At 31.1% G+C, this 13,290-nt stretch overlaps 4 protein-coding genes across 4 annotated transcripts; all 4 read right to left on the bottom strand.

The window, feature by feature from the left end:
• Positions 1 to 99: 99 nt before the first annotated feature.
• LOC125077722 lies at positions 100 to 1,959 on the bottom strand. The gene is made up of 6 exons (XM_047689735.1): positions 1,956 to 1,959; positions 1,417 to 1,520; positions 1,172 to 1,319; positions 759 to 851; positions 525 to 682; positions 100 to 309 (listed from the first exon to the last, which is right to left on the bottom strand). The coding sequence occupies exons 1-6, from the start codon at positions 1,957 to 1,959 to the stop codon at positions 100 to 102; spliced, it is 717 nt and encodes a 238-aa protein (XP_047545691.1).
• A 231-nt stretch (positions 1,960 to 2,190) lies between these two features.
• On the bottom strand, positions 2,191 to 3,233 carry LOC125066990. Its single transcript, XM_047675347.1, has 4 exons — positions 3,121 to 3,233; positions 2,712 to 3,041; positions 2,470 to 2,638; positions 2,191 to 2,359 (listed from the first exon to the last, which is right to left on the bottom strand). Exons 1-4 carry the CDS (start codon positions 3,188 to 3,190, stop codon positions 2,191 to 2,193), a joined length of 738 nt encoding a protein of 245 aa, XP_047531303.1. The 5' UTR covers positions 3,191 to 3,233.
• Positions 3,234 to 3,677: 444 nt separating this feature from the next.
• On the bottom strand, positions 3,678 to 4,929 carry LOC125077713. The gene is made up of 4 exons (XM_047689722.1): positions 4,860 to 4,929; positions 4,259 to 4,774; positions 4,009 to 4,177; positions 3,678 to 3,933 (listed from the first exon to the last, which is right to left on the bottom strand). Exons 1-4 carry the CDS (start codon positions 4,927 to 4,929, stop codon positions 3,678 to 3,680), a joined length of 1,011 nt encoding a protein of 336 aa, XP_047545678.1.
• Positions 4,930 to 6,104: 1,175 nt separating this feature from the next.
• Positions 6,105 to 9,707, bottom strand: LOC125066224. Its single transcript, XM_047674222.1, has 5 exons — positions 9,635 to 9,707; positions 8,075 to 8,227; positions 7,898 to 7,987; positions 7,371 to 7,727; positions 6,105 to 7,289 (listed from the first exon to the last, which is right to left on the bottom strand). Exons 1-5 carry the CDS (start codon positions 9,705 to 9,707, stop codon positions 6,133 to 6,135), a joined length of 1,830 nt encoding a protein of 609 aa, XP_047530178.1. The 3' UTR covers positions 6,105 to 6,132.
• Positions 9,708 to 13,290: the final 3,583 nt, after the last annotated feature.

Below are 13,290 nucleotides of genomic sequence, written 5' to 3'. Positions count from 1 at the left end.
AGATGATTAAAAATGAAAGTCATGGCAGTATTTCAAGCAATATATTTTTCATTAAATAAATAGTTATATTACACGATTTTTTAATTACTTTTATGGGATTCAAATATATTTAATGCTTTTAAAAGTAGATTTTTCTGTTGTCTCTACACTTTCAGTAACAACATCATATACATCACTATCTATTTGTATAGGTTCTTGTGTGGTCACACTAGAGGAATTTTCGGATATATTAGGCTGAGTACCACCACCGCCTGGTTTTGATAGCCCTACGCCAGTAGCTCCCATGTCCATACAATCAAAATGTAGAATCTGAAAATTAAATAAAATTGAGTATTTATTTTCTATAGGTATATATTATTGAGAATAGGTATCAAAAAGTAAAAGTGAAAGGTAAAATTTTTGAAAAAACGTACACAAAGCCCTACCATAAATTAAAATTAATCACCAAAAGTTTTGAATGTATCGAATTTATAAATTTTTTTTGTAGTTTTTTTTCTCCAATTGGATTTATTTTAAAAACTTACTACAACGGGTGCCTTATCAATCCTTGTGTCCATGTCCATGCAAACATGTAACCTTTGTTCTACAATAGAAATATCAAACAGTCTGACACACATGTCGACCAATCCAGGCGGTAAATATGGTACCGGTATCGGTATGCAGAAGGGCGGTGGATTACGCGCTAAAAAAAAAATTATTACAAACATTTATTTGTATTATATTTAAAAACCCGTTGTTCGTAAGTCTTAATATCTTACTTGAAAAGGAATCCCTGAAAACACTCGCATTGTTCATCATTACTTCCAAATCAAGTGTTGAATCCACTGGTTCATAAGTTAATGTTGCGCAAGCTGAAACAATAGGAATGATAACAGTTAATATTTTTACCAAAAAAGGAATGATATAGAAATTTTGTCAGATTTTTATTGCGAATAGATATTTATAAAATAATATGAATAAGTACTCCTACTGGGCCAGGGACGCCAAGCCAACGGAACAGAAGATATTATTTTCGTATGTTCTATTGAAATGTACACTTCTCGTACTAAAAGACTAACATACAAAATTTAATATCCAAACAGATTATAATAACATTATTCTTCATATATTGTGTATAAGTATATTGACTCTATTCTTTTTAATTTGCTTTTAATAAATATTAAATACTTACTCCGTCTATCAAAGTTGAAAGCTTGTATTCTAACACCCGTGCAACATTTACATTGCAAGCCATCGCATTCGCAGGGGCCTCCTCGGAAAGGTAGTCTTAATAACCAGCCTGGTTTGTACCATGGTCTGGGCATCATGCGTTTTATAGTCTGAAAAGATATACCTATCACAACTAGAACCACGTATATATAAAAGCTAAAAAATGTATCGTCGATTCATAATAGTACAAAATGTAAAACCTATTACCTTGTTTGTCTCTATATCGTAATAAACAGAGAAATCAGTGACATCCATAGCATTGTCTTCTTTTATAGTATCTAAGTATAAAATTCTCTGTTTTGATGACTCGGCTGAAATATAATTCAATCATACTAATTTTAGTCGAATTTTTGTGTAATAATATCCTGTAGGGATCCTTATTACATAAAAAATAAAATAAAATCGTTATTATTTTAAAATAACGTAATAACATAATAAATAAGTTTAATGTATATTACTTACCACTTATCACAGAAGTCACATAACAAATAATTAAAAACAATATTGTAACTCTCATTTTCATTTAACTTGTGTTCGGTATTGTTATCTATTGTTGCCGTCTCAAGGGATACCATTCAAATGACTACACGTTGGTAAGTTACGTCAATACAGATAGATTAAGGTTGGTTTGTTATTATTTGTATGCAAGATATGCGCTGAATGAGCGCAACTGGCTGGGACTTTCTAGAGAGAAACTCCTGCGCGTACGCACACTGGACACACCACCACCGAACGTCATTAAATACCCATCTATTCTCAACTGGACGATACATTTTCTCTTTCATTGTGAAAATTGCTTACAGTGAAGTCGTTAAGAAGAAATTAATGACGCTATCCCCTACTCTAATATTATAATTTAAAACAATATATATTTTTTCAATTTTTCAATAAGTTACATTTCCTTTATTTATATACATTATAATTGTGGCTTAATAACTAAAACACACTATCCTATAAATTAACAGATTCGAAGGAATATTGTTATTCCTCAAAAATTTCTAGCAGGGATCGCACAATGTTATTTTCGTCATAATCTTCAATATCATCTTCACCAGCGTCAATGACTGCATCAACTCCACCTTGGGGGTTAGGAACTGATATTCCGCCATTTTCTTCTGGACCTATCATAACGATTCCGTTAGCGCCCATCCTACAAGAGATTAAAAAAAAATATATCAACCCCTCAATCCCTAGGAAAATTTGGAAAATCAAATTTAAATAATACGTTAAATAATTAATTTAATTTTTGCTTAAAATTACCTGAGACAGTCGAAAGTAAAGTTAAACAAATTGAAGGATCGCCATTTTCCAGTCATCGCTAAGCAAAAGTGAAAGTTTCTACCAGGAAAAAAAACATTGTAGAACTTAGCGCACACTTTTAAATTCGGAATCCTTGGGGGGCTTATACATATTGGTCTTGGATTTTTGCCTAAAATAAATATTGTTTGGTAAATTTATTGCGTAGTAGATTTAAATAGCTTCAAAATAATTATGTTGCTCACCAGACAAGGAACTCTCATAGAGAATCCTATTATTCATAGACATAGCAACATCAAATGCAAAATCTCCTGGATGATAAGTGACTTTCATACAAGCCTTTTGATTAATTAAATCCAATAGATACCCAGTGCAACATTTACAAACTCCGAGAGTGCAGGAACAGCGTCTTGATGTCGAGTTCTGTTCGCTTACGTCTGGATTTTGCCTCCCATAATATGATATACTAGAGATTTGCCGTAAGTTTAAACGATCGAGTAATAATAACGGACTGTCGGGCACTTCGATATCATTTAAATTAATATTTGTACTATTATTAATCGTTTTTGATGGCGCTAGAATGATATAAATAATTAATTTATTATATTTATAAAATAAACAATTTAAAAATAATTAAAATTTTTGTTTACTTACCTACTCCTTGCACATTGATAAAAAACAGAACAACGATAAAAATCGCGCATTTTTCGATATAAAAACTCATGTTAAAGCTTAGTTCAAGACGAAGCTACGTGAATGCCGGTCGTCTGAATAATAAACATGTCCCAATTCACTGTACAGTTTTGAACCGGTTTAATGGTGATAGCGAAATTTCATTGCCATGAGCTTAACACTTTCTCACAGAGTAAATATTTAATTATCTCTTCGATTTTTTTGAGTTTTGTTTTTCAATTTTATAGATAATTGTTGAGTAATCAAACTATTGAATAATAAATATATGCGTTCGCTTTATTTCACTCACGTGTACTGTACAGTTTATTTTGCTTTTGCAACGGTTTATATACCTTCACATGCTATTAGTATGGCTATACAATCACTTAAACGGTTTAGAACGATAAAAAAAATAAAAGAACAAAATGAAATAAATAGTTTATTAAAAACTAAAATAAGTTACTTGAGTACTGCATATAAATAATTTTAATAAATATCTGCATATAAATAATTTAAAAAAAACTCAAAATCAAATGTATTTATTGATTTTCTCTTCCGCCGAAAAAGTCACCAACCGCATTACCTATAGCATCTAAAGGACCGTCTCCTCCACCAAAAATACCACCTCCCGGGGCTCCAAAAATACCATTACCATTGCCACCAATAAGGGAACCCGCTGCATCAAGTAAAGTATCTTCATTACTATTGGTACCACTTCCAAAAAGGCTTATTGGTTTAGGACCTGAAGATACTGGCTTGGGTTTTAAACCAGTTTGCAATCCAGATGATCCTAAGCTAAAAACAAATATATTGACGATTTTATTTAAGTTTAAGGAATGTCATCATCTTTAATTCGTTCAATATTCTTACCCAAAACATCTGAATGAAGCTGAATAAACCGGAAACCCTCCAATGTCTGCATTTATATCTAAGCAAGCAAAGGCGTTTCCGTTGCGGATTCGAATATTACTAATTTCTGCGCAAACTCTGACAAATGGTGCTCTTCTAGGGTTGAAGCAAATTGGAGGTGGGTCACTTGCTACAATAGTCATGAAAATGTTAGTTAAGTATTTTTGATAAATTAAATAAAAATTAAATGAAAATAATAAAAAAAATATACCTGAAACTCGTCTCCGAACAACTGTATTGTTATTAACAGTTAGTCTGACATCAAAAACAAAGTCTTTGGGTACAAAAGATATATTTCCACATGCCTTCATTCTAAATCGTTCCAGGATAGTTCCGGTACAACAACCACACTGACCGCTAGCACAAGTACATGGAAATCTCGTGACTTGACCATCCACTTCCTGAGTAGGCTCCGGTGTGATTTCATCTTGTAGTACTGGTTTTTGAGTCACATTAGCAGTTGCTGGTGATACAGTCGCTACCGGTAATTCTTCTATCGGTGCCTCGGTAATTAGAGTTGAATCTACTACGACGTTTACTTCAGTTGCCTCATTTTCTATATCTTCAATATCATTTTCGTCTTCTTCTTCAGCTACATTTATTGGTACAGTTATAGTAACAGGAGACTTAAGAACTGGCGTTGGGTTTAACGCTTCTTTCCAAATCGTGTTCGGTATTCTGAAGTTTATGACGTCATATGATCGGTCTTGCTTCGAAATAATATTACCTATATAATTAATTACATAATTCAAGTCAAATAATAAGGTATCAGGCTAGTAAATAAACAAAAAGTGCATGGAGTAAATACTTACCATGTCTTGCGGAGCAAGATGAAACTAATATAAAAATACTTGACACTAACAACTTAAGGGACATAGACATGTTATATATTGGAGATTACTATAACAACAGTTTCGTTAGGCTTTCCAATTGTTATTGCTAGTGAAGCATGACACTTCCATCTATTTAACTGCTGTCCAGTAACAAAGTTCCGAGTTTGAATTTAGCTATACGGTCAATGAACATAGTAAACAAGTTTTAAATTTTAATGTATGGTCCGGAGAAAGTGGTTACTTAAAATGACAGTATCGATTCCCACTTTCGGTATTGGGAACGCGCAGCGACTGCAAGTTATTTGCAACTGAATTGAAATTATCGACGTAAAATATATATATTCTGCGTACTCTATTGCTAGACTAGCCATTTCATGAGAAAGGTACAGAAATATACGGTTTGTCGTACATCAGAAGTTAATGTACATAAATTGAATGTAAAAAAAATAGTCCAATAGCCAATAACGTAAGCTAAAAACTATTCAAATTGGTAATAAATCTTATTAAATATAGAAACATTATATGTGAATGTTGTTACATAATCAAATTATAGTTCTTCATTTTAATTTTATGTTATCACCGTACAAAATTTCTCATCCACAGCTACTAGTAATATCTTTATATATATTTTTACATTATTTTTCTGTTTTGTTTGTAAATAAAATATTGAGATTTAAGATTTTTATTAATTGACAAGATATTTGTTTTTAAATGAAGTATCAATTTTTTTATCAACACGTCTTAATAACTCAAATCCAACGGATCAATTGATTGAATAGTTACTGTATGCTAAACTACAAAGAGCTTTCTTTAATAACAGTAATATTTTTAATAATAAAGTATTACTGTATTTAACAATTGTATTAAAATTTTATTTATACTAACTTTTGATTTTTTTTAATGAAATCTTTGGTTTTTACGTTTTTAAGTTAATCTGTAGTTTGTCTAAGAGGAGAGTCTCTCAACTAGTTAAAAAAAATCATTGCATTGTACGACAGCAATTATTATTTATAAATTTATTAGATATAAAAAGTTTTTAAAAAATATTAACGTTAGTAAAAAATTATATGATGAAACTACACTTAAAGGCCTGTATTTTTGTGTAAAGGTAAAGAAACAAAAGTACATTTTTTAATTTTTTACTTTTTTGAGAAAATAAATAATTTCTTACATATGATTACTATTTACAATGACAATAAATTAAGGTGGTGAAATAAATAATAAACTAACATTAAGATCTAATACATTTTTTTCATGATTGCGGCCATAATCCGCGCATCATTTTGTTTTGTCGTCTCCTGTCTTTTCTGCTCAAATCGTCTATATCTGGTAAACCAATTGAATCACTCAAAGCATCGAGTCCGAGCATATCGTCATAGTCATTAACACCTTTTATGTTCTGAGGCTTAAAAACTTTATTTTTATTTTGTCTCTTATGTTTACCAAATATTCCTAGTTGGTGTCCAACACTTTCACCAATGCCAGTCAAATCCAAGACATCTAAATCACCTAAACGAAACGGTCCGCCTCGATGCTTCTTTTTTGGCAATGAAAGTCCTTCGTAGTGGTGACTTGGTTCATTTTTGTGTGATCTAGTTTGATCTACCACATTTTCACTATCAGCTGCATGTTCTTCTGAATGAGAATCTAGTGTTTGAACTATTTGAACCATTTCCTCGGTATTATCATCATCCACTGTAGTAGCAAAAGGAATGGTTGAATGCGGCTTAGAAGTAACTGTTTCCACTTTTTCGAAATTCATATCATCATTATTGACTACTTGCGCACTTGACTCTTTCATGTCGGTGGGTATTAATTGAGTGACGGGCAAAATAGAAAGTTGACCAGTAATATGAGCCAAAGACATTTCTAGACCAGGATCTTCAAAGGTAGTATCGCTTTTTGTGGTGGTTGACACTGAAGATGGTAATGGTTTTTCAGTTATTGGTATAACCTGGTGTTCTTCAACGTTTTGAGAGTTATCCAGTGGCTCATTAATGGGGATTTTTAAATCCACTGAAGTAACTGGTTCTAAAGTCGTGGATATTGTTGGTAAAGTAGTGCTTTCAACATTTAAGGTAGTAGAAACAGTTGTTGATCGTCTGGTTGGTCTTCGAACGGGTCTACGTGTTGGTCTACGATTGACGGGACGAACCCTTACAGTAGTAGTCCGCGTGACTGTAGTTCTTGGTGTAGTAGTTCTAGTAGTAGGTTTTCTTGTGGTTCTGCGATTGGGACGGGGACGTCTTGTTGTCGTTGTTGAAGGCCATGGGGCTTGCTTGTTTTTATTTTTGTTTGTTTTTTTACCACCTGATCCTGAGCCAAACAGTCCTCCTAAAAGGTCTTCTCCCAATAAACTGAAACCCGTATAGTCTGCACTATCTACATCGTTGACAGCATCAAGTCCCCCTAAAAATAATACATAGCATTAGGATAATGACAATGTGCACAAGAAAATTAGAAGACACTATGTAAGCAGTAACTAAATACCATCATCGTCATCATCATCGTCGTCTTCTTCATCATCATCATCGTCGTCATCATCTGCCTCGAGTCCAAAATCGTCGTCGTCATCGTCATCGTCATCATCGTCGTCATCATCATCATCAGTAACCTTTTCGTCTTGGGGCACGAGAGGCAATGGATCGGCAGGCTCAGAAACAACACCTCTCGGTCCAAACTTGAAGCAGGATACTCTGACTGCTGCTTCTACTGTACTTTTAGCTTGAAGTTCCAATCCAAGACAGGCTCTGAATTCTTCTCCAGCTCTCGCGATATTATAAACTCGTCCACAAAACTTTGAAACACCTCCGGGAAGAGGCATGCAAACTGGACTAGGTCTGCGACCTATGAAACAAATAAAAGTTTTATTGGTTACAGTCACCAGTTAATTTTAATTTGAAGAATTTCTATGGATATTTTAAATTTTTTGTGTAGAAAGTTTGTCAAAACGGATTAAAAATTCGGCTGTAACTTAAACGTAATTTGATGTACTAAATAATTTCTGTTTGACTTACTTGAAAGTGTTCGGTTTGTAATTACTTTATTGCCGAAACTTAACGAAACCGACATTTTGTCGCCATTCAAATACATTAACGAAGCACATCCTGGAAAGAAAACAAGATATATTACAAACGTTTCAAGACATGTTCAATGTCAATCAATTTAGTTATATTAAGGCGTATGAAACGTACCTGGCCCATTTAGATTTAGAACAGGAACTGCAAAATCTCTGCAACAATTACAATACGCCTCTGAACATTTGCAGTATTTGTTGATGCTGTTGTCCTCTATCGGTATGCCGTCATTTGCTTTCTGAATCCCTTTTTTATGATTTTTTTGACGACCTAAAAATATTATTACATTAAAAAAATTGGTAAACAATATAGATCTGCAAATAAAATTATATGATTAAATATAGTGACTTCAAAAATGACTAATCCCGTTCGTAATAGGAAAATAATATCATAATAGGTATCTGAATTGAGGGTAAATTTTGTAAAATTTTAATTCATAATATTTGGAAAATATTATTTATAATACAAAATTAACCTAGACTTAGGATTTGTTATTATTTATAAAACATTGTAGGTTTCCAAAATATTTAAATAAGGAAGAGGTTTAACTTAAATGTTGTATTCCTAAACAAGGTACAATTCTACAACAAATTGTAACATTGCGTATTATAAATCAGTAGAATAAATGATCCCCAGCTCATTTTTAGTATCTCATACTGCGAAATGTGTTAGTATATTGTAAGTCACGCTAGACTTTTTAAAAGAGAAAAAACTTAATGAATTGAAACATTTGATACTTTTTTGTTATACTTTCATGATAAAACGCGGAAGAATTTTTTGTATGGAATTTAGTGACCGAACGATGCATAGTACAATTAATGTTTTATAAGTCAACAAACTCTCTGATACGAAAATAAATCCTTTTATAATTCTTCATTCTATTTTTCAATTCTTTTGCAAAACGAATTGACATTAACCGATATATACAAAGTCGTCTTCATCTATAATATATCCTAATTTTAATTGGCTTTTAATTTTTTATTATTGCAGAAGCTGTAGATAAGTGTCTTTATAAATAAGTATAAATAATATATTTGCATTGCATGATAAATATAATAATGATGAAATTAAATTACGACTTTAAATCATTTTATTAACGTAATCTTTATACGGATTTGAGTTTATATATAAAACTAGAAGTCACCCGTGGCACAAAAAAAATGTAGCCTATGTCTTCCTTGGAGTTCAACCTTGCATATACCAAATTTCATCATATTTGGTGTAGTGGTTTCGACGAGATAGCAATAGACAAACAAAGATACTTTAGAATTTATAATATTAGTATAGATGCTCTTGAAATAAAATTAATGTACCCGTTTAAATAGTGTAACATATTTTTTTGGGTTATATTATTAATTCGATCAACCTTAAGTAATAAATCAATAGTAAGATAATTAATACCGCTTATATTGTTTTATTTCACAATTTTGAAATTCCTAAACAAAGACTGGATGAAAGTAGATCAAGACAGAAAAAAATGGAGTGGGATGGAGGAGGTCAATACTCGACGAGAGGTCCTTAGTTAAAATTAGAGAAAAAGAAACTCTCTTATTACTATTATTACTAAGGAATTAAAGAGGCTTAAATAAAAATAAAAAAAAAATATTGTTTTATACAAAATGTGAACTAGGAACATTTTAAGCTAAATATATTTATATAAGTAATACATTTTCTTACCTATATTCTTAGAGGCTGCAAATGCAAGTAAAACAAATATTAGTAGAAGCTCAAACACAAGGGAGAGCTTCATTTTGAAGACCCAACCCCTATCTGAAAACAACAAAAAAAAAACAAATAAAATAAAAATTTTCTCAGCCAATAACTTAATGCAATTTTTGAATATATACAAAATATAAATTAGGTACTATTATCTTAACTTAATTATAATATAATGGAAAGTTTAAAACATATAATTAAGCTTAAATATAATATCACCATTGTATCCATCCATCATAAAAGTTATTTTACGTAAGATTTGTACATAATATTTTGCTGTCTTTGCATGTTCAATATTATCGCTTTAGCTCTAGAATATTTCATATACTAAGACAATACATAAAATACATAGGTAACACTTATATAAATATAAAAAAAAAAACATCTTGAACAAAACTCGCGTATAAAAAGTGTGAGTATTTATTATAAATATTATGAAATTTTACTAAAAAAATATCGCATATTTTTATAAAGTAACGTTTCCAACTAAGTAATGATTTTGTATGTTTAATATCATATTTTATGTAATATCTTTATCAACTGATAATTAAATTACATATGAACATATTTAAGCTAAATAAGTACAATAAAATATAAATATTATCTCAATTTATATATCGAAAAACCTCTACTGAACATAACTCGTTGAAGTCTTTACTATGAGGCAAATATAAAAACTTCAATGACTGAAATTGTTTTAAATGATTTGAAATAAAAAACGAAGTACTTTTGATTCTTATGTTTATACATTTTTTTTATTTTTTTCATTGATTAGCCCAAAAGTAACTTTATAAATAAAATTAAATAACATTAAAAAAATATTTTTTTATGATACTCACCCTGTAAGTCGTCTGTTACGTGTCACAAAATCGATAAAATCGATCGCCACCAGTCACCTGCTTGAGCGTTCACAGCCAATTAAATTATAATTACTAGAAACACTAGCCCTAAAACGAACCACGCCGGTGTTACAACTGATTCCATATAACTCCAACACAGAGAAATGTGAAACGTATGACGAGAAAGGAAACCCGCCGTCTCTTTCACTCGCAAACGATTCGTAAAGGACAGGAGAAAGCAATTGACCGCTTTTGTGGAAGTAGCGTCACGCACTCATATTAGTATAAAAATAAGTCTACCGAAAGAAAATGAATGAATATCAACAATAAGGAAAAAGTCATGTCATAAAATAATAAACTCTTCTTATTGTAAGCAAAACGTACCTAATACGTAGTTTCTAAATCACATTAAAAAAAAGACATATTAGTTCTTAAAACATCTTTTTTGAAAATTATTTTATTCCATTCGAAGAAAAGGCTCCATTCGTGGTAAATTCTAGAACGTTCGTCAAAAGAGCGTTGATCTCGGATATAGTAAGGCTGACGAGTATTGGTACAACGCGGTTACTTTTCAAGCTTGTCCAATACTTTACTTTATTTTCATAAGCAATCAGAATTCTAATTTATGTTTGAGATACGATATGGCTATTAATTTTTAATATGACAACAAACAAATCAAAACTGTATAAGGATAGATAAATAGCTCATTAATTATATTTTTAAAATAAAATAATGTTTTTTTTATCGTTCATTAATGACGTTTGATAATACATACAAACCAACTGTATCTCTATCAATATTAACTGCCTCGATGGTCTAGTAGGTTAAAGTAGTTAATATTTTATAAAAGCGATGTTAAATTTTTTTGTTAAGATATTTTCAGTAACATATAGAAATTAAGTTTGCAGTGTTACACTCTTGCGCTTCGTACGTAATGTAAGTCTTTGTGTTTCCTTTGATGTCCCTCTAGTCACCTTACAATCGCAATATAAAATGTAGGAAATAAAGATTGCACTGGGGCAAACACACTTGTGCCCTGTAATACCATGTACGCTGTGCTAGCTCCTTGAAATTAGCTGCCGTGACTGAAATTCAATGGGGATTTCAATAATACGAGGATACAATTCGTTTACATTTGCATATCGTCTTAAAACTATTTCATTTTCATGTGTTGAAATTATTATTAAATTATCGAGCAATTTCTAGTAATAATACTAAAAGAAAATTCTATGAAAACGCCTCATTAAATAAACTCTTCAACAAAAATATATACGTTGTTTAAATCACAAAGTATATTAATAAAAAGAAATATCTTAAAAAAAATAAACATATGTATTTTAAAACTAATTCTTATAATTATTTCATTTGCGTAATCATTAATACGCAAATATACATATCAAAAATATATATACATTATATTACATTATATACACAATTAGTGTGTTTAATAAATTCTGTTAATTTCTTAAATTTAAACATATTATCCTTTTAGTATAAAACGCCTAAGGACCATTTCATTTTAGGCGCATAACGTCCGCTTGTAGCACCCAGACAAGCGCTCGTTATCGACGCGCGGGTCACTTTCTACAGGAGAAAGTCACCTCGGAGTTATGTTTGTTTTTCGAACAGACGCCATAACTTTTAAGGCGATAAATATTATGATACATAGTATTATGTTAATGTTGCGTTTTTAGGCTTGAAGATTATTCCGCCACGCTGCTTTGCATGTTGTTGGTTACATGCTTATTACACGAGATTAGTTTTATACACAAATTAATCGCATCAAAACTCAGCATTACTTACCCGGGCTCAAAAGCGCCACCATAGATTAAAATTCACATTTTCTAGACTCTGGACCATCTCGGTTGTATTTTAATAACATTGATATCAGAATTACTCTTGTAATTAGCAATACTCTAAGTAATCTAAATCGAAATAAATATTTCTATTTTAGAAAATAAAAAAATATCAATTTACAATTACTATTTTTACAATCTGTGGTTTTAACTGAAACTAAACTCTTAATAATTAATACATTTTATTTTAGTAAACATTACTTTAAAAGAGATTCAATGTTGGAAGCATAGTGCCTTTAAGGCACTTATGATAAGTCAGATGCGAAGCCGGGTAAGGTCATTTGTATTTATTATTTCCTATCATGTCTTTATTCAATTACAATCAAACAAAAAAGAACTACTTTTCTAAACGTAGTACTCATAAGTAAATAAAACTTGTAGGTACTAAATTCAATTTATAAGCTATTTCGTGTACTTCGTCTTCGTGTTCGGTGAAACTAGTAAAAGCTGGATCTATTTTCAATCCAATCTTAAAGTCTGTTCATTGACCTCGATGTGGGCTAGTGGAGCGAGCTGCACTTGGCTATATGCGTTCCAGTAACGCTATTAGTTATATTTATGGAGCGTTCCATAGGAGGACCCGTCGTTGCCTTTGGTACCGTTATATGGCATAATTTATTATATTCATTTTATAGTACATACATAAATTATACATAACCAAATGACATTAATTATGGCTTTTTGAAGTCCAAAAATTGACAATGATTTCTTTTTTTATTTTGGAAGTATAAGTAACTATGGCAGATGCGTTAAGTTGGCGATTTGTTTCATAACTTTCAAGTTCTTCGTAAGAATTTCTAATATTTCTTACAGTGACAATGTCTATAGGCAGTTGTGACCACTTGCCATCAATTGGACCATTCGCTAGTCCAACATGTACTATAAAAATTAAACAGAAATAAAAGTGTACTGAACCCTCGTG

The sequence above is a fragment of the Vanessa atalanta genome, chromosome 1, assembly GCF_905147765.1.
Source record: "Vanessa atalanta chromosome 1, ilVanAtal1.2, whole genome shotgun sequence".
NCBI lineage: Eukaryota > Metazoa > Arthropoda > Insecta > Lepidoptera > Nymphalidae > Vanessa > Vanessa atalanta.
Note: the sequence above shows the minus strand (reverse complement) of the source record. Positions and strands in the feature narration are given on the sequence as shown.

Excerpts from the sequence above, each read along its gene's own strand:
- LOC125077722 (XM_047689735.1), bottom strand. Across the intron at positions 1,320-1,416 it reads ACGATATAGAGACAAACAAG|ACTATAAAACGCATGATGCC; the intron begins GTAATAGGTTTT and ends ATATCTTTTCAG. Across the intron at positions 310-524 it reads TTGATAAGGCACCCGTTGTA|ATTCTACATTTTGATTGTAT; the intron begins GTAAGTTTTTAA and ends TTTAATTTTCAG.
- LOC125066990 (XM_047675347.1), bottom strand. The coding sequence starts at position 3,190 with ATGAGTTTTTATATCGAAAAATGCGCGATTTTTATCGTTGTTCTGTTT. Across the intron at positions 3,042-3,120 it reads TATCAATGTGCAAGGAGTAG|CGCCATCAAAAACGATTAAT; the intron begins GTAAGTAAACAA and ends ATATCATTCTAG. Across the intron at positions 2,639-2,711 it reads CTATGAGAGTTCCTTGTCTG|GCAAAAATCCAAGACCAATA; the intron begins GTGAGCAACATA and ends TATTTATTTTAG.
- LOC125077713 (XM_047689722.1), bottom strand. The coding sequence starts at position 4,929 with ATGTCTATGTCCCTTAAGTTGTTAGTGTCAAGTATTTTTATATTAGTT. Across the intron at positions 4,775-4,859 it reads ATCTTGCTCCGCAAGACATG|GTAATATTATTTCGAAGCAA; the intron begins GTAAGTATTTAC and ends TTAATTATATAG. Across the intron at positions 4,178-4,258 it reads TGTTCGGAGACGAGTTTCAG|CAAGTGACCCACCTCCAATT; the intron begins GTATATTTTTTT and ends TGACTATTGTAG.
- LOC125066224 (XM_047674222.1), bottom strand. The coding sequence starts at position 9,707 with ATGAAGCTCTCCCTTGTGTTTGAGCTTCTACTAATATTTGTTTTACTT. Across the intron at positions 7,988-8,074 it reads TCTAAATCTAAATGGGCCAG|GATGTGCTTCGTTAATGTAT; the intron begins GTACGTTTCATA and ends TTTTCTTTCCAG. Across the intron at positions 7,728-7,897 it reads TACAAACCGAACACTTTCAA|GTCGCAGACCTAGTCCAGTT; the intron begins GTAAGTCAAACA and ends TTTGTTTCATAG.